General features: G+C 43.0%; 2 protein-coding genes across 15 annotated transcripts in view; one reads left to right on the top strand and one right to left on the bottom strand.

Annotated features, from left to right (window-relative positions):
• Window positions 1-10202, top strand: part of CCDC167 (coiled-coil domain containing 167) — a 38651-nt gene extending 28449 nt beyond the window's left edge. Inside the window, exon 4 of the mRNA XM_084828513.1 lies at window positions 3288-10202. Coding sequence (XP_084684639.1) covers window positions 3288-3391 — 104 coding nt within the window. The 3' untranslated portion in view covers window positions 3392-10202. The remainder of the gene's footprint in view (window positions 1-3287) is intronic.
• The window catches only part of CMTR1 (cap methyltransferase 1), a 68884-nt gene continuing 45559 nt past the window's right edge, over window positions 2623-25947 (bottom strand). For 10 of the 14 annotated variants that reach the window (XM_084828502.1, XM_084828507.1, XM_084828511.1 and 7 more), the window contains 11 exons: window positions 25227-25283; window positions 24664-24721; window positions 21920-21988; window positions 21353-21484; window positions 20703-20825; window positions 19840-19931; window positions 19311-19379; window positions 18096-18143; window positions 16863-16975; window positions 13612-13720; window positions 2623-7930 (listed from right to left, as the gene is read on the bottom strand). In XM_084828502.1, the coding sequence (XP_084684628.1) occupies window positions 7729-7930; window positions 13612-13720; window positions 16863-16975; window positions 18096-18143; window positions 19311-19379; window positions 19840-19931; window positions 20703-20825; window positions 21353-21484; window positions 21920-21988; window positions 24664-24721; window positions 25227-25283 (1072 nt within the window). In that variant the 3' untranslated portion in view covers window positions 2623-7728. Of the gene's footprint in view, window positions 7931-13611; window positions 13721-16862; window positions 16976-18095; window positions 19751-19839; window positions 19932-20702; window positions 20826-21352; window positions 21485-21919; window positions 21989-24663; window positions 24722-25226; window positions 25284-25947 lie in introns of those variants that run through there. The other 4 variants (XR_014786872.1, XR_014786873.1, XR_014786874.1 and 1 more) reach the window with 4 other exon arrangements.

The raw sequence follows: 25947 nt of genomic DNA, 5'->3' as shown, positions 1-25947 counted from the left end.
ATCTCAATTTCCCCAATGTAGTCTTCAGTATTCTGTGACTGGGCAAATGCGATTAGTCTCTCAGTTACATTTGAAATGGATGTGTATACCATGTTGCACAAAGACTGGTTACTGCCCATGATGCCCCTATTTCTGAGTGACATTCTTTCTCTCTATAGATTTTTGGGGGAAGTTGTTATGCATTCATGTATTTTTTCTGGGCTACAGGCTGAGTGATCCCCACTGTACTAATACGGTCTTTTAAAGTGCAAGAAAAAGAAAAGTCAGCACGGCTACCTGCCTTGCCATGTTGCAACCTTTAGTCTTAGTTCTAGACTACGTAATCCTGCTCTGCAACACATATATACTCTTAAAGAAAGGTTGCAGACAGGCACTCTCTGCAGCAAGTCTACAACCTTTCTTCTCACAGACAGATGCAATACTATGCTACTAGCCTTGATTGAGAGAGTACTACTTTAATGCTAACTCTTTTCCAGAAAGGCCCTGGTAGTAACTGCTTTATTATTATTGGCCCACTATCTATTTAGGTTGTGCTGCCACCTGCTGGATTAATATAAATCTCAATTGAGAGCCAGTGTAGTGTAGTGGTGAGAGTGACGGACTGGGAGCCGGGAGATCCGGGTTCTAGTCCCCACTTCGCCATGGAAGCTCACTGGGTGACTTTGGGCCAGTCACAGACTCTCAGCCCAACCTACCTCACAGGGTTGTTGTTGTGAGGATACAACGGTGAGGAGGAGGATAATGTAAGCCGCCTTGAGTTCCTTGCGAGAGGGAGAAAGGCGGGGTATAAATGCAATAAATAAATAAATAAATAAATTGTACAGACCTTTCTTGTCTTTCCCTATCTGGATTTGAAAATAACCTCAGGGCCAGGTCTCATAAAGCCAGTACACACCTTTAAATACATGAAGGTCTACACCTCAAAATGTGAAAGCAGCTCACCCATGTTTGCAAATACAAGTGTGTACAAGTAAACTCATCAGGGAGCTGTGATTGGCTGCAGCTAGGTCCCTATTGAGTTTATATTCTGTGGAAAACCCTGATCTGGCAATGTGTAAAAATGGCCCTTAGCATTAGAAAGGCCCCAGTGGGATCATGTATGCCAGCCTCTGGTTGCAGTAAATGCTGTCCTAGTATTATTCATGATAAATGCCTGGAAGACTCTTAAAAAAAAAAAAAAAAAGCTTCAAAGGATTGACATTTCATAGCCTCCTTGCCACAGCATCTACTAAGAACAGTTCAGCATTGGAAAGTTCTTCCTAATGTTTAACCCCAGCATTCGGGGGCAGGAAGGGAGCTGCGTGCCACCTTGTTGCAAGGAGAAGCATCCCATAATAACATCATGGCTGCAGTGAGCCCTACACTTCAGCCAAGGCCTAGAGCCCGTTTGCCTGCGTTCTAATGCACTGGGCTAATCTTGTAAAGCTGCCTCCATTAGGGAGCTGACAAATACAAGGGGACATCCGCCTGAGCTGTTGTATTAACACCCGAGCCTTCCCATTAAAAATCATACTCCTCTAGCAGTCGCACGCTGAGCTGTGCTCTGACCTCTGCCGCCAATGCAGTCAGCAACAATGATTCTATTGTCAAATAAGCAGTCCCTGCAGTATAACCTCTCCCAGAAATTACAAAAGCACTGAAATTGTCTCTGAATAAGCTTGATTGCTGTATAGGAGCACAGAGTAGGTGTACAAAAGCAGCTGCAGTGCAGCTGTTGAATAGCCTTTGACTTAATCTTGAGCTAGGTTTGATTTATCACACTTATATCCCATCCTCCTTCCTCCAAGGAATTCAGGGTTATCCCACTTTATTCTCACAGAGGTTAGGCTGAGATGCCCAATACAGATTGGGACCTCAGCTCTGGGGACTGGTCAGGGTTGTCAGTCCTGCAGGGAACACGTAGCACTTCCTTCTGAACCATTAGCAAAAGAGCACACACCCTTTTTGTAAAGTAACTGAGCTGGCAGGCAACATAGATGCTGCACTTTCTGTAGTTAGCAAGGACATGCCAGCTCCAAAGAGAAAGAGCCTACACATTATTCAGACCAGTCCTGCAGTTAGTCAGTCAAGCCTATGCCAACTAATAATTCCTTTGGAAGCAACGGGTTTGTCTCTTTTCAAGATATTCTATGTCCCACACGTAGATAAGTAAAATGTTTATATTTGTCAGTCAGCTTAGATCATTATTTAATTAACTGTTTTTAGACTAAGCCTCATAGAATCATAGAATAGTAGGGTTGGAAGGGGCCTACAAGGCCGTTGAGTCCAACCCCCTGCTCAATGCAGGAATCCAAGGAATCCTCTTGAGTTGCACAGAGCTCTTTCAGAAGTAGGCTTAAGATTCTTGGCTCAAAGGTTTCATAAGAATGTTCCAATTCCTGCTTAAAGATTCCTGGGAATCTTTAAAGTTTGTTACCCTCCATTCCCCCATCCCACCCCTCGTCTTAAGTAATTGGACTAACAAAAGATGACATTTCAACCATTTGGGATCTTAAATGGGTGGCGCTATTGAGACAGATGTTTTATCCTCACATACCAAAAGGAATCCCACCACCACAGTCCTCTCCTAATCATTCCATGGATTAAATTAAAGCACCACATTTGGTGGTTCGCAAGAAGCCATTTTCTTAGTCCCCTGGTTATCCCTGAAAGGATTAAGCAGCAAACAGAAGCCACAGGCTGATTGTGTAAGTCATGTCAGTGCAGCAGGTCTAATTGTAGAGGGACATTCTGTACATCTTGAGTCTGCCTCACCCCTCCATAAAATGGAGACAATTATTTTTATTCCACCTTTGTAAAACAGTATGGAAACCTCAGGCAGGCACGCATCCAGTGCAAAATGAAGGCTTAACATAGTGCTTAGAACCAGGCCTCCAGACTCTGACTTGACCTTTGTTCAGATCTGTTATTATGTTTCAGGCCTCATTATCTTTTGTTTGTTTCTTTGTTTGAAGAAGTTATCCACCTTCAAGGCATGCAGCAGAAAAAGAGGGGGGGCATATATTTGTAATAAGAAAAATGCAAGCCCTATTCCAAAGGGTAGTTGAAAAGCTTAAGGAACATTAAAAGGCTTATTCGTGTAGAGTTCTACAGCAGTAGTTTGTAGAGGCAGCACTGAAAGAAATAGAAAATGCCTGTGGTATTTGGCCAGTCTGGGACTGCTTGAGAGATGTTGAAAATCCTGATTCTGTCAGATTTATGGTAAGAAGTTTATGTCCTCAATTTGTTTGTTTTATTTTGAAGTGAAAGTAGCATCTTGACTGTGTGTTTTGTTTTTCTTCTTTCAGAGAAAGAATTAAAAGTGCTTCGCCGTGAGAATCGCAAGATCGTAGTGCTCTCAGCAGCCATTGTGCTACTGGTTGTTGTAGTTTACACCTGCTGGACAATGTAACAGCTTGTTGCTGAGATCTACTAATGATTTGACTAGGATAACCTCACTCTTTCCTCACCAGACTGTCTCATGGGTGTGGTCAGCTTTCCAAGCCAATGAATTCTGACACCTCTAATTCATCATAGGAAATCCTCACCATTAACATCTGAGGAACATTAACAGAACACAAGGTATTTTTTTGGAGAAGAGGCTGAAGTTTGGTTAGAGGCCACTGATTGGCCACTAGGGAGAAGAGGGCCTTTTCAGGAGTGGCATCCTAGTTATGGAACAGCCTTCACAGAGAGGGTCACCTGGTGCCATTTTATGGTCTTTTCAGTGCCAAGAAAAGACACTTTTATTCATGCAGACCTTTTAAATCACTTAGTAGTCTGAGTCTCTCAGTAATGTGCATTTTAATTATGTTTTCATTTTTAATAGCATTTATTGTTTGATGTATTTTTTTACGGCAGGGGTGCAGAACCTCAGGCCCAGGGGACAAATTTGGCCCTCCTGGGATAACAGTCAGACCCGCCAGTGTTCCTCAGATGGTCATGCCCGTTCCCCCACAATCATGAAAAGCTTGGTGGTTTCAGGGCTTTTGTGCAGGTTTTTCCCCATTCCGAAATGTCAAAATGCCTCTCCTAAAGCCTAGTTTCTGGCAGTACGAGCTTGAACCTACAATGTGCTGGTATTTTTGGCCATGCCCCTTTTGCATTTGGCACCCCCCCCCCCCCACACACACACACGCTATTAGAATGTAGCCCCTGAAAGCTCCTCCAAAATGGAATTTGGCCCTCAGGCCCTAAGAGATTCTGCACCATTGTTTTATATGGTGGCCATAAACACAGTTAATAAATACAAATTTATCCAAAGTAGAATAATCAGTAATGGCTCCATTTCCTTGCTTTCAAGAAACTACCCAAGTGTAATCAGCTCCTTGAACTGTTCCAGTATTGGGCAATTCGAAGATGAAATCCTCCTCTTTACTTAAATAAGGTTTTTCTCTCCAGTCTCCCTCTCTTCCTTTTCCCATATCCTTGCACTTTTCTCTGCTGTTGCACATGTGCAGAGGTGGAACAACTGTGAACAGCACAAGACATGAGGGCTTCCTGGGGGCAGCAGGGCAGGGAGCACGCTGACCAATTTCAAAACTTGAATAAACCTGCCCTTAAGCTCAGATCATCTGCCTTCTGTTTCCCTTCTGTTTCTGCCTAACAAATAATAGTGCCAAGTAGGAAGGCTTTATTAGTTTATATATTTATGTAACAGAGCTCAACGGAAGGGTCCTCCTTCTGAGTTTGATAATAAATTATAATGGCTGAATGGTAGGTGCACACGCCAAACAGATTTCTATAGCTGAAAAGATCTGCATTCTTATACAAGCTAAAGCATCAGCATTCATAAACTACCTGGGACTTAGGTCAGTCTTTATCTAAACTCAGAGATGCGAAAAGATGAGCAGATCACAGCTTCTCTATTCCCATTTCTTAAAAAAAAAAAAAAAATTCAGGCCAGAGCAGGGTTTTCTTCCTCAGGCCAGTGTGTACAGCAGAGCTCTGGGAAATTCATCTAAGCCAAGAACAAAGGACATTTCTGAATTATAAGGATTGTATTGGCAATGCACAGACAAAAAAGGATGAGAAGTAACCACATATGATACACAGCTTCACAGAACACATGGTGTAAACATTCCTTTCAGCAAGACATGTTTGACCTTTTCCCCCCTGTGGGCTGGTAAGAGAACAGGCAAGGGCAGATTGAATTACCCACAGGGACTTTCCCATTCTTTTTAGTATCCCCTCCATGCTAAGGGTATTTCTGCTCTGAATTACCTAAAAGAAGTCATACTCTAATACTGAAATTAAGCTGCTCTAATTTTCATTAGGGTCTTTGTCCTCTTCAGGCATGCAACCTTTAAAGAGTTAAATTTTGAAATGCCTTAAAAAGCCAGAGACCCCAGTATACTTTGGAATGGAAGAACCTTGACCCCAAGATGAGATTGCAGCCTTTACTAACAGCAATTCCCAGCCCTGCAGAAAAGGAACAATAGCTATAGCAGTGGTGAATAAAGTGAGGGCAGACATTTCAGATATTATTGTGCCTCCCAATACACAACCTTCCTCTGCCACTCACTCTCCAATAATATAGACAACAAATCAGAAGGGCCCTGGTCTTGGGACAGTATCCTCTTTCTGAAATACTCTATGCCAACATGCAAGGAGGTCCTGAGCGGGGAACATGCCCCTGAAAAATCAAGAACACCCACTGTCAGTTACAGGAAAGGATCAAAAGCAAAATGGTTCATTTTGGCTTATCTGATATCATATGAGGCTCATGAGAGGAGGCAGCTCAAAACTCATCCCGCTACTCCTTAAAACAAAAACTTGTTTTAAACCAACACCACGAAGTTCACATCGGAGTCATTGCAGGTTATTTTTTCACCATTGTCCCTTCGCATTTGAAATAAAGCATCCCTTAATTAGGTGAGGTTCAGCTTCCCCTGTATTCTGCCCAGGCTTCAGACGAAGAACCATCCTGTATGGGAAGGCAATTTGATTTGGAACCTGGCCCATTCCTGCCAAAAACACTTTGAAAGCAGAACCTTGGCATCACCCAATGATGATCCTCCAATATAAAGCAGCCTCCCCCACTCATGCTTGATCCGCAGAGACTACAGCCTTTGTGCAAGGAGGACAGCTTTAAACTTCAGCCTAGAACTCCTTCCGTTACTAAAGAAACCTAGAAACAAGGGCCACTCATACAGAGCACCGATTAAACTAGGCAACTGCTATAACTAAAGTGAAGTATGAACATCTGTTGATCTTGCGGTTGAAGTACAGCAGGCTCAGAAGGCTGGACCTCTTCACTCTGAGATTCACTCAAATTCAACAAACAGGCACAAGATATAGGTACTACTTATATGGGGTTGTGTGGAATTTAAAATGAGCTCTGTGCTGCCCAATTTGGGTGGAGCTGTACTCCCCCACAGCTGACCTCTGTATCCCTTGTCCATTTCCCGTTCTGAGTGTTTAGATGTGAGAGGGGCTGAGACTTTGATGGTGCCTTCAGTTATAGGAGCCTTCGCAAATTATTTAAAGCACAACCTAGCCAACCCCCGCCTCTAGTCAACACTCTCTTCTTGCCAACATGTGCAAATATTTCAGTGACTTCACCAACTCTGGAGCCTTCTGCTGTATAGTAATGGCTGGCTCACATTAGAAAACATAAGAGCATAGGTTTTCCTTACATCCTAAGTAAAGTCACAACATGGGGAAAGCACAGTCCTGCTCTTTCAGCTGGCCTTTTGTTCTCAGCACCTGGGGAACGCAAGTGCTGAAATAAAGCTTGCAAAAGCAGAGGTTACATTATCGGGGTTATCGGAGAAAACATGAATGATCCCCTAGTGACTTCACTCCAGACAGGATTTTTGATCCAGACATATAGAAGTTTCCCAACCCTAGTTTAAGATTTGAAAAGACCAAGAGAAAGGGATCTCTCTACAAGAGGGCTGTGGCTGTTACACTGGATCAATCCCTATGCTACTCAAAGGCCACCAGTCCTCTAAAGCCCAAACCTCCCCAACTTTCTGAACAAAGGAAAACCATTGGGTATGCCTCAAGCACAGACAACGGCATAACATCTTTCTAGATCTAGTCAGAGCCTGTGAATTTCAAAGGTGAAACTGCTTGGGGTTCCATACCTGCATGTGGGGAGCGGGAAAGAGCATAACAGACTTACTTTGCATAGAAGCGTAACATCCAACTTTGAACAGAGTCACAAATCACTGTTGGCAATAAGTGCACCTAAACTATTGCAATCAAGACCTCAGTTTCTCTGATTTCTTCCAGCTAAGACACCAGCACCCCCAGGCTGGAACCATGCGCAAAGGAGACAGGTATTGCAAGAGTCAGAATGGGCTCACGCTAGGCTCACTGTGCAGAGAAGAACCAAGAGACAAAAATGAGGACAAAAGCCCTCCTTTCCCCACTTGACCAGGCTTGTCTGCAGCCACATAGTCCTCCACTCTTACAGGTGCTACTGGGGAGCTGTGTGCACCCTCTTCTTTGCTGTGCTACCTGCTACATGGGAGTCCAGATGCCAGGTGTTCAGAGTAGGGGTGGGAACAGCCCTAGAAAAGTATGGTGAGGATCAATCCAGAAGAATGTCCATTGCTCCAGGAGTCTTACCTCTATGGTACCTGCAGCACAAGCTGCCCGGAGCAGATACTTATGTACAGTGCTGTTTTGCAGTCTGAAGCCTCTTTCCATTTGTTTTGCACTGAGTCCCCTACCACCCGATCTGACCTTGACAACAGTTTTCCTTCATGGCTCCCTGCAAGTGCTTAGAAGAAACTCATTCTAATCGGCTGCTGAAGATTCCAACCGAGGCTCATTCCCTGGCCCCCAGGACCTGATGAGAGACTGGTCATAGGGTGAATGTTGTCTGATGAAGGATAAAACAGCTTCTTTGGACAGCTTCTCTGGATCTTCCCTTTTTTGAGAGTCGTGCACTTTAACGCCTTCCCCCCATTCCCAGAAGAGGCGACCGAAGTAACAAATGCTGTGGGCAAAGAAGATACAAATCAGCACAGAAAGCAGACCCGGGTGATGGAGGCTGCACTGGATACATATATATGGCCCCCCAGCCCCCAGCATCGCCAGTTAAAAGATCCCTGGTAGCAGGGCAAAGACCTCTGCTTGAATCGCTGAAAAGGCAACGCGAGTCAAGATGGATGGTATCAGGTCAAATGATCTTGACTCCGAATAAGGCAGTTCTTTAGAATCAGCCTTCATAGGCCACAAAAGGGTTCTTTTCAAAGATGTTTGGTGGTATATGTGTGTTCACAGGAAATACAGGAGGATCTCTAAGAAACCCAGATTAGGTACTGAATCATCTCTAGGGATTTTAAAAATCTGACTGAATGCCAAAAGGGCCCAAATGCTGTACACAACTTGATACAAATGAGTACATTATTTCTTATTACATTTGGGTATTTTGGAAAATCTGTAATATTCTGGCAAAGATGGTCCCCAAGCATTCCTCGTCCCTTTGTTGCCACGATGGGTGACTAAGGTTGAAGGTGGCGGAGACAGGAGCAGAACAACTGACCATTCGTCTGAGCTGCTGCTTTTTTCCTTCTCCACCCCACCAATTTTCTTAACTGACCACACAAAAACTGAGCCCAGCACAAGTCTGTTTCACCTTCAAAAGCAAGAAATTGGCCTTTGAATTCCTCCTGAGGAGTTGGTGCAAGTCCCACGTCTTGAACTTTCCTAGCCAGAGGAACCAACTCCAAATAATGCAAGGCCAGAAGTGGGACAATCAAAATGATGGCTAGGGGCTGGAGGTGTGGACAGGGACTTGTGGATGACAAGAGGATCCCCTCACTACTTGAAGCCTGGCTAGAAGCCTAGTTAGTGTCATAGAATCACAGAATAGTAAGGTTGGAAGGGGCCTACAAGGCCATCGAGTCCAACCCCCTGCTTAATGCAGGAATCCAAATCAGAGCATCCCTGACAGATGGCTGTCCAGCCTCATCTTGAACGTCTCCTGTGTGGGAGAGCCCACCACCTCCCTAGGTCATTGGTTCCATTGTCGTATTGCTCTAACAGTCAGGAAGTATTTCCTGATGTTCAGCCGGAATCTGGCTTCCTGTAACTTGAGCCCATTATTCCATGTCCTGCACTCTGGGATGATAGAGAAGAGATCCTGGCCTTCCTCTCTGTGACAACCTTTCAAGTACTTGAAGAGCGCTATCATATCTCCCCTCAGTCTTCTCAAGGTGTCTTTCAGTCAGTGTTGGTTGCACGTTTCCCCAAGTTCTTCATTGGGTTTTCTACAGAAATTTTATACTATGATGTGGTATAGCTAAGGCTCTGTCCTGGATGAGGGAATTTCAGACTCGCAGCCTACATTTCTAACTGCTGGCTGTTCTGTATTATTCAGTCTTCCCAGCTGCCTCCAAAGTAAATATTCAAGCAGCCCACACAGGCTTGCCTTCTGCTGCTTCTAGCAACTGGATGCAACTGATAAGGACCTTCATTTATACTATGGCCATGTCTCTATGTTTCTCCTGCACTGCTGCAGTTAGCATGATGGCAGGCTTAGCAAGAAGAAGAAGGGATCTGCTGGCTAACTCTGAAGTGGGAATGTGCATCTTATGCAGGAGTCTCCAAGTATTGGAAGTCAATCATATGGTAAAACAAAAGTTTGGCCACCTTTACTCCTATGCCTAACTTTGCCAAGAGCATTGATCATTTCTGCAGGATACAAAAACTAAAGGGCTGCTACTGTAGACAGAGACACCCCTGTCTGGTCTATAAAAAGAAGTTGTTTTAAGAGAAACAGCCTTAGTTTGGCCTCAAGTCAAAACACTGAATAGGAGGAGAGAATCAATGCCTTTTGTGTAGGAAGGGAGGGAAACCCAACACACACAGAGCTAAAAAAAAAAAATTAGGCTTCTGAGAGGGTGAGGGAAATGAAGCAATCTCACAAGAATCTATAAAAGGCCTTGCAGGAGACTTCAGAAGGTCCAGCAAACAGAACGGACACAGCAGGAGCTGCAGCAACTCTGACTGCTCAGCAAACTTGACATTTTAGATAAAGAAGTTTAGTACAGTCAGATCTTTAAAAAAAATCCTTCTCTTGGATCTCTCTCATTGGTCAGTGACCCATTCCTGAGCTCAGAGTCTCTCCTTAGTTTGCTGTCATGCTGGAAAAAAATGGAGTACCTAATTGCCACAGACACAGCAGCCTTCAAGTCCAACAATTACTGGCATTTAATATTCACAACCTATTTAGCTACACTGTTCTAAGAGAGTGATATTAGCAATGTGACACAAAAAATCAGCATCTAATTACAGCAACATTAAAGCTCACAAATGATAATGCAATGCATCCATTGTCAAAATCACACATAAGCCTTTTCCTTCCCGTTGTTTTTAAAGCCACACTTAAGTTTTGTGCCGAAATGCTGTCATGAGATATATGCAAGGTGGGGGTAGGGGGTGGAAAGAAATTTGTGAAAGCGGCTGAGTTACTGCTGACTGACTGCTTAGCAAGCTGACAAGGAATTCAAAGGGCTCCCACAGTTTCACTCAAAACCCATCATTGCAAGAAAGATGGGAACTAGAAGTGAGTCAGCAGGAGTTCCCAGGTCTCAGGCACTCTTAGATCTAGCCTGGCTTTTTTCACAGGATAAACAAAACTCCTAAAAATGAGACCCTCACTGTCCACACAATCCACATAAAAAAGAGTTGTCAACCCTCCTCCTAACCCTGCTTGGATACGCTACAATTCTTCTGTGTTGTTTGGAGCACACATCATTGGTTTAAATTTATAACTGGAATTTATAATCCTGTGAGCTCCCTTTATACATGGGGAAAGCTGTAATATACAGTCAGGGCCAGAAATATTGGAACAATGTTTTGGCAGCTGGCCTCTGCACACCACCACATCGAAGTTGAAAGGAAACACACCCAGATGGGAGCGAAGTCAAGACTTTCAGCTGTAATTCAAGGGGTTTGACAAAAGTGGGGCACTAACCATTCAGGAAGGACAGCCAGTGGCATACACACACACCCATCGTTGGTGGCTCATAAGTAATGGAACAAACCAACATCATTTCAAACTTAAGGATTGCCTTTAATACCTGGATGAAAATCCTTTGCAGTCAATGACTGCCTGAAGTCTAGAACCCATGGACATGACCAAATGCTGAGTTTCCTCCCTCGAGATGCTTTGCCAGGCCTTTACTGCAGCTGCCTTCAGCTGCTGCTTGTTTGTGGGTCTTTCTGCCTTCAGTCTTGTCTTCAGTAAATGAAAAGCATGCTCTACTGGGTGGAGATCAGGTGACTGACTTGGCCATTGAAGAACATCCCACTTCTTTGCCTTGAGAAATTCTTGGGTAGCTTTTGCTGTATGTTTTGGGTCATTATCCATCTGCAATATGAAGTGGTGCCCTATCTGTTTGGCAGCATTCGGCTGAATCTGAGCATAAAGTATAGCCCTATACACTTCAGAATTCATTCTGCTGCTTTTATCAGCAGTCAGGTCATCAATAAACAGCAGTGACCCAGTTCCATTGTATTGTATTGTTGTATTGGCCATCCCCACTGTTTTTGCCATCTCTCTGATGGGTTTATTTTGTTTCCTCAGCCTAATGATGGCCTCCTTCACTTGCATGGACACCTCTTTAGACCTCATGTTGGGAGTTCCAGTGAACAGCTACCAAATGCAAATGTAACACTCAGAACCACTCCAGGCCTTTTATCTGCTTGATTGGTCATGGGGTACCCAGGAAACAGGCCACACCTGGCCATCCAGCTGCTTGTCAGCCATTCATTCCATTACTTATGAGCCACCAACGATGGGTGTGTGTGTATGCCACTGGCTGTCCTTCCTGAATGGTTAGTGCCCCACTTTTGTCACACCCCTTGAATTACAGCTGAAAGTCCTGACTTCGCTCCCATCTGGGTGTGTTTCCTTTCACTTCCAATGTGGTGGTGTACAGAGGCCAACTACCAAAACAGTTATCCTTGTTCCAAAATTTCTGGCCCTGACTGTATAGAGGAGCTAAAACAGCAGGCTTACAATCTATGGGATGGGACACTGAAAGGGATGCTATGAACCTGGACCCAGTAAAGGTGAAAGACTTACTCAGGAAAATTTGAGAGAAGAAATAAAGCTTTTAGAAGTTGCTTCTAAAAGCTTAAAGAAAGTTGGTAGAGTGGGTGGAAAATTCCAAAGATATGGAGCGATACGAGGAGAAAGGTAGACAGCAGGAGGTTAAGTTAAAAACTATAAACCAGAAGAGCATCCGTGGCTCCCTGGCAAATGCTCCTGTGTAAGCTCACCTTGGAGGAGAGAAACCAGCCCTCCTGACCACAAGAATTTGGAGAAGCGAAGTGGGGTGGTTTCTCTCTTTCCTGAGCTTTTTGCAGAAGGCACTTCTTGTACATTCTGCAGAAGTTCAGCACAAGGATAAACACCCCTCCTCCACGTTCCCTGCACAGGCCACAGGATGTGAGGAATGGAGAGTTTGCTAGCAACCTCAAACATTGGCTTGAAGAGTAACCATCAAAATACGCAGATCCCTAGTGAAAGGAATAACGGGAGAGGGGGCGGATATAGAGACAGAGAAAAATAGTAAGAAGGAGCTAGAGATTAAAGAACTTCAATGTAAGAGGAGCTTAAATTTTATACAAAAAAATAAGTGAAATCCAATGAAGTGAACAAAAGAGTGGGGGAGAAACATGCTTGAAGCTGCAAGCAAAACACATGCAAGAGAATTACTATAAATTCTGTTGGTGGCAGAATTTATAATAAGGGCCAAAGTTAGGAAAACCAATAAGGAGGGAATTACTACAGCAGATTCAAGGAATTATGTGTGAGTAAGTCACTTCACTCTTATTTCTGTCTTGCTACCTGCAAGGCCCAGAATTCAGGACCCAGAAGTCACTCCCTTTGATCACCAGGCTACAGAGCAGGGAGAACACATACAGAACACAAGCCATTGATTTGGATACATGGGTAAGCCACAGTCCTCTACTTTTACTGATAGGTGCTCAAGTGGGTTCTGAAGAATTGTTGTCCAAAAGTGTTGCAGGTATCCAGAGTTGACCTCCCTGCAACTCCCATCCCACAAGCCTTGATACAATGCTTCCTTTTCTTGGATTTTTAACCAGTTTCTTCCGGTACCACAGAGCCAATTGCAGGCCTTTAAAATGAAGGTTTCCCTACACTACAAAGTGTAACCAGTTTCAATTGGAACCTTTGAAGGGGCCAGAGGTCTAACCAAATAAATCTCAGCATCCTTATAAATACTATCCCCAGTGTTGTCTGGCTCAAATCATGACATATAATCCAGTCTGAAACCAGTTTATATCTGTAGTGTCCCTGACACCTAAGTCTCTCAGTGCTTTTACAGAAGGATGGAAGCTGACAAGGAATCCACACCACCCTAGCATATCTACTGTCATATGCATCCAAGTCATGCTGGGGTACCTTACCACCATGGACAGCCAACTATAAGGAATACAATACCTTGTAAAGCATAGTAGTTCAGAACCTCCTCACAGTTTCCTTAAATGATAAAGCTTCTCTGGACATTTCTGGGTCATCATCACACAGTTTAAATAATGCTGGAGAGAGATCCATGCACTACAGAAGTGCTGATATGATGCTACTACTGGCCTCCCTTCTCCTGGATAAACTGGCTGTATTTGTTGAATGGTACTCACTGAAATGGTGCAACAGATTCTGGAGGCAGCTCATATGTGGAGTTATGTGTTGTCTTGTTGTAGAAAAATTTCCTGTGAGAATTTTTGCTGATTGCCATGGTCCAGGGATCTGTGAAGAAAACCAAAGAAGATTAGATCAAATACAGAAATGTAAAAACTAAAAAGAGAAATGAAAAATGAGAGAATGTATGCAGGGGGGAGGGGGAGGAACACACCCTAAATCAAGATCTCACACTTTATTATTATTATTTCCTACAATTTTCCTCAAAAGACCCTGAAAGTGCAAACTACTACTTTGGCCAATTCTTACACCACTATTTCCATGGAAGAAAAAATGGAAGTTCTTTCATGACTGAAAGAACTAGGCATGTTTAGCCTTGTGAAGGCTAAGGGGAGATATGATAGACTGAGGGGAGATATGATAGCGCTCTTCAAGTACTTGAAAGGTTGTCACAGAGAGGAAGGCCAGGATCTCTTCTAGATCATCCCAGAGTGCAGGACATGGAATAATGGGTTCGAGTTACAGGAAGCCAGATTCCGGCTGAACATCAGGAAAACTTCCTGACTTTTAGAGCAATGCAACAATGGAACCAATTACCTAGGGAGTGGTGGGCTCTCCCACACTGGTGGCATTCAAGACGAGGCTGGATAGCCATCTGTCAGGGATGCTCTGACCTGGATTCCTGCACTGAGCAGGGGGTTGGACTCGATGGCCTTGTAGGCCCCTTCCAACCCTACTATTCTATGATTCTATGAATACGTATGGAAGAATCCACACAAAGGGAGTTTGGTGGAACGATCTGTGAGCAGGAGCAGTTAAACTATTTTCCTGCTCACCAAAGTTTCCTGCAAAATCCATCTTGACTGTGCGTTCATTTGTAAGATTTAACAAGTATTCTTACATGAAGGAAAAACTTATGATATATTTTCTATGCAAAGGGGAACCTATATTTTAAAGCACATCTGGATAATTCCCTATGGTACTGCTTCCCCCAAGAAACAGTTCTAGCAGGTACAACACTCCCTTCCCCATAATGCTTCACAAGGTTTACTGCTATAAAAACCAAGTTCAACGTGTCCCCAAAGAGAACCCAGCTAAAAATGACTGGGATGGCTCAGGAGACAGACAAAATATGGTTTGGAGAAGTGAATACAGAGAACAGTTGATTCATTCAAATACTTCAAGAACCAAAATGTGCCCAACTAAATTCATACAAAGTGAAAGAAGGATTTCATTTTTGAATATTGTCCTCTGGAGTTCACTATCAGGGAATAGGGTAACGGGTTAAAAATCAGCAGACAAGCTCATGAAATGCAAATAGCAACGGCTATTAGATAAAAGTAAGTGGCAGTTACATGTTACAGTTTGGAATAAGAACATAAGAAGATCCATGCTGGATCAGACCAAGGGTCCATTTTGTCCAGCATTCTGTTCACACAGTGGCCAACCAACTGCCTACGGGAAACCCACAATCAGGACACAAGTGCAACAGTACCCTCCCACCCAAGTTCCCCAGCAACTGGTGAACGTAGGCATATTGCCTCTGATACTGGAGGCAGCATATAGCCATTAGGACTAGTAGCCATTGATAGCCTTATCCTCCATGAATTTGTCCAATCCCCTTTTAAAGCCATCCAAACTGGGGGCCATCACTACGTCTTGTAGTGAATTCCATAGTTTAACTATGCTCTGTGTGAAGATGTACTTTTTATCCGTCCTGAATCTCCCACCAATCAGCTTCATGGGATGCCCCTTTGAGTTCTAGTATTATAAGAAAGTGAGAGAAATGTCTCCTTATCCACATTCTCCACACCATGCATAATTTTGTGCACCTCTATCATGTCTCCCCTTACTCGCCTTTTTTCTAAGCTAAACAATCCCAGCTGCTGTAACCTTTCCTCATAGGGGAGACGTTCCAGCCCCTTGATCATTTTAGTTGCTCTTTTCTGCACATTTTCCCAACTCTACAATGGCCTTTTTAGGTACGGTGACCAGAACTGTACATAGTATTCTAAATGTGGTCACACCATAGATCTGTATAAGGGGAGTATGGTCGTGACAGTTTTATTTTATACTCCTGTTCAGTGTGCCAGCCAGCCATGCCATACCAGGATACTCGATTTTATTATCCCCACCCTGGCTTTCCATTCCTTCTTCTCTCCAAGACACTCCAAGTTCAGTGGCCACTGAGCATGCTCAGTCCTTACTGGGATGTTTTGGGGTTATTTGCCCCATTTGGTTTTTGCCACTTAAACATTTTTTGTACTTCTGCCAACTGTGCAATACCACCATCTTGTTTCTCAGTGATGCCATTTTGGCTACAATCCTCTTGGCACTCATGAGCTGAGCTTGCTATTAGAAGGAGTGATGAGCAGGGATGGCAACCACATATTCCAGGTAACTGATGGAGGGTGTTGGAACTAGACAGGCATTTGGCTTGCCCTTGTGTTCTTATACAACTATTGTGCTGTCCTTGTTTCAATAGATGTAGCATGACGGCAGGGGAGGAAGGGAAGCACAGGATAAGACACTGACTCTGGAAGACTTGGAGAGGGGAAGCACAGGGGGCATATGAGAGAAAAGGGCTCACTACAGCAATCTTCTGCAAGAATTCTGCACAGCTCTTTTTACTAAAGCAAACAACAAAATCCATGAAGTTCTCCCTCAGCTTCCAACATTTCCTGTGCACAAGGCTACCTCAGCTAGGATGATAACAATTTAAGACAGAATGGGAGAGGCAACAAACCAAAGGGTAACATCCCATTATGCCCATGCGCTGACGGGACCCACCGGTTGTGCAGTGAGGCTTCTGCAGTTCTAAATGTAACCCAAAATGAGTAGAAATGCTCCTTTCTGGAATGGGGCAGGTCAGTGAAGTTTGCAGAAGGGAGTCCCACTGACCTATCCTGATCTGGAAATGAGCATTTCTGCTTGTGTCTGGGGTTATTTTTAGAACCACAAAAGCCCTGTTGCACAAGTGGTGGGTCCCGTGAGCACAAAAGAACAAGCAGAGGTGGAGTAGCCCTGAAGGGTTACTTACTCTGAGGGGTTCAGAGTAGCCATGAAGGAGTAGCCCAAAGAGAGAAACACTGCTCATTTTAATCTTTGTAAAAGCAAATGTAAAAAATTAAAAATGTCCACATAATTATCTCAAACCAAGAGAACAATACTAATCCAAGCAGAACATGCATATCCCAGGCCTTGAACTTGACTATCATAGCAGATAATCCCTAAACAGAGAAGGACCTACCGCTCACTGTCCGAACGATGTACAATCCTGTGGGTACAAAGTGCCTGTCGTCACGGCCAGTGTAGGACAGCCGTGGTATTCCACCTGAGCTCTTGATGATCTTCATCTCTAATCTGAGCCACCAAAAAATGGGGAGAGGGAGTGTTCAAACATAAAATGCACAAACCACAGGTCTCAGCCACTTAGTCCAGGCAGCCCAGGTCAAATCCCTGCCCAGGCATGAACTCAGTGTTGGCCAACTCATGAACACAATTTAAGTTCTCCATCAAAAGTAATAGTGACTGGCTTCAGACAACACAATAACCCACACTCAAGGGTTGATTATGGGTTGAGTGTCGGTTGCCATGGAACCATGGGTTGTTGTTGAAATGTGGGTTATTGCGTTGTCTGAACCCAGCTGCGCTAACAAACCATGGTTTTTAACCACAAACAACCCATGAAGAGAACTCATGGTTGTTGGATTGTGAAATATGGGTTGTTCTTGGTTAACAAACCATGGTTTGCTATCGTGGCTGGGTTCAGACAACAAGCAAATCCTAAGCTTTTCTCAACTTTAGGGCTGCTGCGTGGAAGGGGGATTATCTCTTCCCTACAGCTCCAGAGTTGGGTGGAAGCATCAGGCTGGTCACAGTCGCCATGGTGAGTGTGGCAAATAAAATTGTGGAGCCTTGGATGAGGGCATTAAGGGACAATTAAATGAATAATATAAAGAGCTCCAGAAATGGTTTAGAAGAATTTTAATGCAGCATAACAGACCAGAAGACTCAGAGGAGAACTTTGCAAAGCGCTACAAGAAAGCAACCAAAACTCTCTTATGCAAGCCACAACCAGGTATTTTCAAGGCTTAAAAAATGGGTTGGGCATCAAAATCTATGGATCCTATTATGCAAAACATTATTGTACTGATCTTTAAAAGAAGCCAATATTTCTCCCAGCAGGCAACCACCCATGTAATTCTTTTCTTCGCCATATAGAGAAGGGGCTAGAACTCTGCTGGCCTGAAAGGAACAACATTCGAGGCGGCAGACTTGGCTACTGGAAGCCAAATAAGTTTCCTTCTACTAGCCACTATATGTATGCTCCTTTTGTGCAGGATGACCATTCCTGCCAGAAATGCAGAATTTATCGATACTGTCTGAAAAGAGTGGAAGCTTGCTTTCCATATAGTAACAGAACCCTCCTTTTTTGGTCGGCAGAATAAATCCTGCAAGTCCAGATTTTCTGAAGACTTACCTTAGAAAAATCTTTTCCATGTCCTCCAGCCTGTATACTTCCTTCACTCTGTGGAGAAAAGTCAATGAGTTGGATAATATACTAGTTCCAATCTCTAACTGTAACTAGAGTTGCCATATCCTTTTCTAAACAGAAGGTTCCAGAATGAAAGGGGAGCTATGAAACTGTTCCTGAGTTTACATTTAAAAATCTTACTCTCAGAGCACTCTTGCTGGACTCCTAAAAATCCCAGCCTATTCTTTTAACTGAAGTTTATCGTCCAGATGACTGAGAAAGGCTTTAAAAAGACCAAAAAATTAAAAGACAACAAAAAACATGCCACAACGATTGTTTTCAAATATCATGATTTCTCAAACTCATCACAAAATTCCAAGGAACTGGTCCAATGGATTTTAACATTTTGAGTTAGCAGTACCCCCAGTAGACTTGGTGACTTCAGGTGGCTGTTTGACTCAGATACCCTGCCATAAATTGTTTCTAAATCAGTATCAGAAAAATACAGAAATATTACACGGTCCCAATACATAAAATTAAATTGGATTTTGAAAAGTGTGCTGGTGACTGGCAAGCTTCATACAAATTAAATTTGTTATCCTAAAAAAGAAAAACATGAAAACTGAAGAGGTGCAACTTGTCTTTACTACACAGTCTGCTTCCAAGGTGACCCTTGGTGCTGACCAGACTGCTCTTTCCTGTGCCCTGGCTGATCTGCTGTTCTGCCTTCGTAGAATTTACAGCACACACACACTTGGGCCGTATCCAGTGCTGCCACTTTGCTTATGCAATTGACGTAGTTCCAGTGTAAGCAACTTCTAGTGCAGCACCAACAGTGTATGCTGGAGTGATGGGATTTCTGGGGAAACCCCATCACACCAGCATACGCTACTGGCGCTGGACTAGATGTCCCTTATACTAGTGCTACATCAATGTTCTAAATGGAGTGGGAGCACTGGATACCACACACAGAAATAGACCTTCGTAGGTAGTACCTGGTCACTGATTCTTCTGTCCAGGAGCCGAGCCACTTTAATTCAAGCTTGAGATCTTCACATATCAAACTGATCTGAAAAAGTGTTTCTCAGAAAGTTTCTCATCCTTGTTGGCTTTCTAATGTATGGATTAAGGTGGAGGCCCATTGTGACTCTACTCATCCATGAAGTATTTTTAATCACTACAACTCCAGACGCCAGCAAGAATCCAACAGGTCTCACTCACCTGATGGGGTTCATATCTGGCCGGCTAGGTTTAGAGACAGCTTTTACAAACTTCTCTGCTAGCTGAATTCTGGAACCAAAAAGAAAGATTTCTGCAGTTTAGGGTCCTGGTAATGAAGGATAACAATAGGGATGGGTTCTCCATACATTCTGCTATGCAGATAATCCAGTAACCAATCTAAAGATTGATAAGATTTAACAGTTCAGCCCATTTATGAAAACTTTAGGGAAAGTGTAGGTAGAGATATTAGCCCTTTCTCAGCAAAAGGATACCTTGTCTCCTGGTCTATTCTCAAATTTTAAGATTTGCTTCCTCACTGCCAACAGTTGTCTCTTCTGCCATAGATTTGCCTTCTTTGATTGTGTGGAGACCAATAAAAAGTGTACGATATTCAGAGGCTTGATTTCCTCCTCAACATCTTTTAGTGTCTGTTTGGGATACTGTATTGAACAGTGCAGACTAATAGGTTAAATAGCACACATACACCCTCAAAATATATGCGCAAGTATTGCCCCTCAGCTCTACTTACCGCTGATTGAAATGCTGTTCTCGGACATCACTGCCATTTAGTATCAGGGCATCCAGAATGTGGATGGCATTAATTTTTCGCTGTGCTTTTCCCTAGGGAGAGGGAAACAGGCACTTCACACAGTGCTGCTGCATGGTGTGAGTGTTGAAAAGAAAACCTGCATATACCTTCTTTCCATTTCACTGTTTGTTTCAGTAAGGGAAACTGTAGAATTTTTAATCAAAAAATGCCTCTATCTAGTTCTCCCCACTCTCCTCATCCACAAAATACACTCCATGAATGATACTACATATGCATACACCTATGCTGTTCTTCATTTAATCTTAATTTCTCCAATGTTCAAATTAATTCCCAAATACTAGGTAAGAAGCCACTACATGCTACCTTCATGGGGGAGTAACCAGACAGCAAAGGAGGGATTCACTTTTGGAAATCCTCTGCAGAAGAATATTTCTGGCTGGGAACATAGGATAAATTATCTGCTACCTTCTATTAAAGATTTTTGCTTTTTTGTGCTCACTTATTTTTACTCCTTTGTGCTCACTTATTCTTTTGGTACTTTTGTTCTGCAAGCTTAGTAACTCGGTAAGAAAACTACTACGGAGTCACTGGTTGTAACATATGCACATGTCTTTGAATGTGTGTATATGTCACAAGCCATGTTGTTTATCAGGTAATCAGGCAACAAAAAAGGAGGTAGAGAACATTTATTCAAAGCAAATTGACATGTGATCCTAACTTCAATTTGAAGTGTGCAGAACCATTAAATGCCATCATCCTTACCAGAAGCCCCAGCCTGTACAGTACATTTAATTACTGCTAGTAGAAATTAGCCCCCTTCTAAAAGAAAATCAGTCTCTGACCTCTCCTTTCAGCTCATGAACTATCTCCACAGACAGAAGGGTGTCCCGTGGCAATTCTGTTTTCAACTCCAGTTTGGTCCAACGATCTGATGGGCGACCAGCCCAAGTGTATATCTGAGACTTCTGCATGTAAACAAACAGGAAGGTGGCAAGACTAAGGACTGAAGATTAAGCACTGAGGAGCCACATACTCTTGAATGTAGTTGGTACTGGGGCAGCAGAGAGATGTTTCCACAGTGGGATGTACTTTATAACGAAACATCGAAAGAAGATGTCAGCAGTAGAGGAAAAAAATGTAAAATATTCAGCTTGTTTAGCAAGTGTCTCATCCTCAGGAGTGACAGACTTAATTAAGAAGGGAAAATAATTATTAGAACAGGATGGATTGGGTAGGTACATGTAGTTAATCAGTTTATAAAACAAGGTTTTACTTGGCTTGGAACATATCAGAGAGAGACTGGCAAAGGGAATCCACCAACCAAACCACCACCACTGTAACGTTGGCCAGAAACTACAACACGTCTATTCCTTGAATATAAACAGCAGCAGCAAGGGACTAAATGAAATTCTAAATCAAGCACTATGTTGCTTTAAAATACACTTTTTTCTCCCACTGAAAGTCACTAATCCATTTAGTTATCACCACTTACCCCTAGTGCGAGAAGGAACTTCTGTTCACTTCCTGATACCATACATCTGTAATCCAACACCGGACGGATCTTCTCCAAAGTTTTGGAGTTGAGAGGAGTTGGTTTGTAACTGAAGGTCTCAATGTCAGCACCCTGAAGCAAAAAATGTAGGAGAGGGGATTATTATCCCATACAATGACTGGCATTAAAGAAACCATTTCCATAGTCTATATACAGATGAAGTGCCATTTTCTGCTTTCAGTGGCCAGTCACCGCAACAGCTGCATAAGAGCTGATCCTAGCACAAAGATACTTTTTGCAAAACTTATGCTTTCAAAAAGTGAGGTATATAAAAAGGGATCCAAGATTTCTGTGGATTATAGGAAGGGCAAACAGATGCACCTCGCCACAATATTCAAGTGCAAACCTACAACTACACACTTTAGGGGGCAACCTATTGTTATTAACTGAACAGCAGCCAAGATAAAGCCTTGTAGGGTTTTTTGCACCTTTGCTTTCTATGGCCCCATGATAAAAGGCATGTATTTCATGTGAGCAAACAGAATGAACAAAAGCTGAAAGTCTCACCTGAATTAGTTCAAAGAACTTGGACCTGGGATCAGAAGAGGACGGGGCAACTCGAGCCTGGTCTGGAATCTAGAACGATCAAAGAGCCAATTAGTCCAGAAGAATTTGGCTCTCGCATTATGTTTTTTCCATCCCATCTCATCTTTTGCTATCAGTTCATCATATATAAAGGGTACATAAGGGGAAATGAAAAGCGAGGCAAATAGAGGTTAAAATATTACATTTTATGATAAAGAAAAAAGTCAGGGAACTTGACTTTCTCAGATGCTATTGTTGGATCAAAGTTTCCTTGTATCACAAGTATTTTTGTCCTCCCACTCTTTCTTCCTCATGAATGGGAGATTCTAACACAAGGCGTAGTGGGGGTTTGCAAGTGTTATTACAAGCTACCTGGGTGGCTTTTGTGCACGCCTGCAAAATGCCCAGTAGACTTTGGCAGTTCATTTAAATGTGAATAATGGGAACAACAGTTCCTTTTCAAAGAAATAAAATAGTTTTTCATGCAATACATAATTAGCCTATAAAATATATTACCATAAAAATCCCCACAATTCAAGACTCATGCAGAGAAGTCATGCTCAGCTGAACTGGCTTTCTTTTTTTCAGCTTTGAGTAGTAAAATGTACTTAATCCTGTGGCACCATCTGCAGGGTGGTTTTAATGAATGTTTGTTGCATTTGTGAAAAAAATTGCTCCAGCCTAAAGGGTTTAAACTCTGCAGTATCCCAAGTAACTACTCATAGCTTAGAGACAAAATGATGTCTTTTGATTTTAGGTTAACCAATCAAGAACACACTGCACCACGATTCTTTGCTCACAATCACTAACTTAATTTAGAACAGAGATAGGCAACCTTTTCAGAGTTGAGGGCCACCTATGATGTTGGGTAACCTGTCAGGAGCCATATGCCAGTGGGGGCAGGGGCAGGTCCATGAACCATTCTCAGAGCAAACTGCACTATTTTTCCTTTGCTCCCTGTTTGAGATGAAACAGACAGGTACTGATACAAGAGCACCTTTTAATGTTTGTGTAATTCATATTCCTTTTTTTTTGTCTTTGATCCCCCCAGGATGAAACAGACACTTCAAGCTTCTCTTCCCACACCTATACGGTCAGCCCTCTGAATCAAACTACATGTTAATTAAAGACATAACTAGCAGTTATGTCTTTTTTTTCCTATTTTTTTAACTCAAAAGTATGTGCAAATGACCTGATCAGGACTTTACAGTGGGGGATAGGGAGGCATTAACCTTTGCCCTCTGCTGCAGTCCCAATCTGAATCAGGGGCCCTGTGACTACAATTTGCTTTGCTAAAAAATGAACCATTTAATGGGTCACTGCATATTAAGATGTGAAAGAACTTAAATCAGCTTAGCACAATGGTCAGTAATCATGTTCTGGGCAATGGAGACTTGCTGTCCAAGTTAACCCCTTATTTTCTTATTGTGGCCAATGAGTTAGGGATATACATTTAAAATATGGATGCTAAATACAGGAGGCTGCTTATATTACGCATGAGTGACTAAAGTGAGCTCTGCTTTAATTGGAGGCATATTTTCACAATTAACTTAGTATGAACAATGTTTTCTGTCCCTGAAAATCATTAATAATTTCAGTTCAGCTGCAATCCTATCCTTTGGAAAGTGTACAGAGATTTCTCTCTCCCCCCTATAATATGAGAATCTGGGGTCACGCCAACAAAATTGATTGGCAGTAGATTCAGGATAAACAGCATAACATACCTTCATACAATGCCTGGTTAGCACACCATAAAATGCAGCAATAGTCACTAGCTCAAAGACAAACTGATAGACCTATCCTCCATCATTGGCTATTAGCCTTGATACCTAAATGGGGTCTTCATGTTTGAAACACCAGATTGACCTTGACATCTGGTGTTCAGATCAAACTATGAGGGCAGGCTACTGCTTCATTCCCTGTTTGTGAGCTTCCTGGGGGCATCTGGGTGGTTGCTATTGGAAACAGAATGCCATCAGTTCCAATTGCCCTGTGAGAAACAGCAGCAGAACCATCTGCTCAGGGGCAGCTGGGGGGGGGAATCATCTGGGCCCCCAAGCCTTATCTGCAGTGGCAGAACTGAGAAGAAGCTGGTGGATTCCAGCTAGGCCCCAGAAGGCCGATACCCCACCCTGTAAGACCAACAATTTCCAGCTGCATCACAGCCATTTCAAGGAAGGTTGGGTAACCAGGCTATTTCTTGGGAAGGCCTGCCGAGGCCAATTTGTGAACTGTTAGCAGCCTGTTTCTTTCCATCACAGCTCATGCTGGTAAGAATTGTATAACATTAAGAATTGATGCCTAAGTTTTCTTGCTTTCCTTCCCCACCCTTCCCTTTTTCCTTTGTGTTGTGTTTTTTTAGGCCCGAAGGCAGGGACTGTCTTGTTTTTATTGATCTGTAAGCCACTCTGGGAGCCTTTCTGGCTGAAGAGGGAGCATAAATGCTTTAAATACATACATACATACTGGACTAGATGGGTCACTGATATGATTCAGCAGGGCTCGTCTTGTGTTCTTATAAAGAACTGACACCATCTGACTGCCAGAGTCTCCATATGCAGAACCTCAAGCATGTCCCATGATCTCTGAAGGTAAGATCATCCTCTCTGACAGAGAATATATTTTGCCCCTATTTGGCATGCAAGAGCCCTCTCCTTGCATTAAAAAAAGGATGAGAACCACAAGGGATACATGACTATAGTTCTCTGTTCCATGGTGTTACTCACTCCCCAAAGTCGGATGCATTCTTTTCGGATATCAGCCTGCCGTGGTTCATTCAGTGTCCTAGAAGAACATGTAAACTTTTCTAAATTTTCAGGCAAAAAAGATAATCCAGGTCTTTGCCTCCCCTCCCACCTGCCTCCAAACAGATGGATTTTTTCTATCAATTCACACACGTATTTCATTCCCTGTAACAGATATTGCTTTACTGTTTTTGAAAGGGCTCTAAGGAAATGATGTAGTGTAAGTTTCAAACTATCACATTATAGACTGCGAACATGAAACACACTGGCTCCAACCCAGAGAGGAATAAAATCAGCAGGAAAAGTTAGTCAGAACGAACTAGAGCCACTGACTTTAATGATATGCAGCCCTGCTAACTTTCACTGGATTGGGGTCATTGTTATACAAGTCTCTCTTACACTTAATTTTGTATCCCACCACCAAAAGAAAGCTGTATTCAAATGAGACTGACTGCATAACATCTCAAACAATACAAACATTAAATTCTAGCAAAAAGCTTAACTACAAATCTAGCTCTCACATCTTTAACAACAAATATACTCACGTGTCTTGAACAAATGCACGGATTTTGGCCAGTGCTTTGATCTGAACTGCACAGAGTCTGAAAGACAAAACAGGTTCATTTTAGAGCAGGTTATCTACTGTCCAAATGGACTTCTTATCTGAAGGTCTTCTGGATCAGAACAAGCACAAAAAATAAGGAAGATATCTTGTATATAATAACCACCACACTACAATTGTATTGTTAGGGAATTAAGGAGCACTTAGTGGTTAAGACGCTGAACTGCAGACTGGAAGGTTGGCAGGTCAGCAGTTCGAGACCCGAGTGCTGCGTGACGGAGTGAGCTCCTGTCTTCAGTCCCAGCTTCTGCCAACCTAGCAGTTCGAAAGCAAGAAATTGCAAGTAGATAAATAGGTACCGCCTTGGCGGGAAAGGTAACAGCGTTCCGTGCACCTCGGTGTTCAGTCATGCCGGCCACATGACCACGGAAGCATCTTCGGACAGCGCTGGCTCTTCGGCTTAGAAACGGGGATGAGCACCGCACCCTAGAGTCGGACACGACTGGTTGGGGACACCTTTACCTTTTCATATACATTCTACCTTCACAACAGCAGTTTCAGAAAACCTACTTTTTAGTAGGTTTGTTGCTGTTATTTGTTCAGAGAAGAAGCTTTAATATTGCTGATGTTCAGTTAAAAAAAGAGAGAGAAACAAATGGCTAGCCAAGATAATATAAATATGCAACCAGTGAAATAAGGTACTG

This window comes from Heloderma suspectum, chromosome 1, assembly GCF_057233095.1.
Source record: "Heloderma suspectum isolate Gila_16-S chromosome 1, 16-S_ref, whole genome shotgun sequence".
In the NCBI taxonomy this organism is placed as follows: domain Eukaryota; kingdom Metazoa; phylum Chordata; class Lepidosauria; order Squamata; family Helodermatidae; genus Heloderma; species Heloderma suspectum.
The sequence above is the reverse complement of the archived record's forward strand: the minus strand, read 5'-3'. Positions and strand labels throughout refer to the sequence as shown.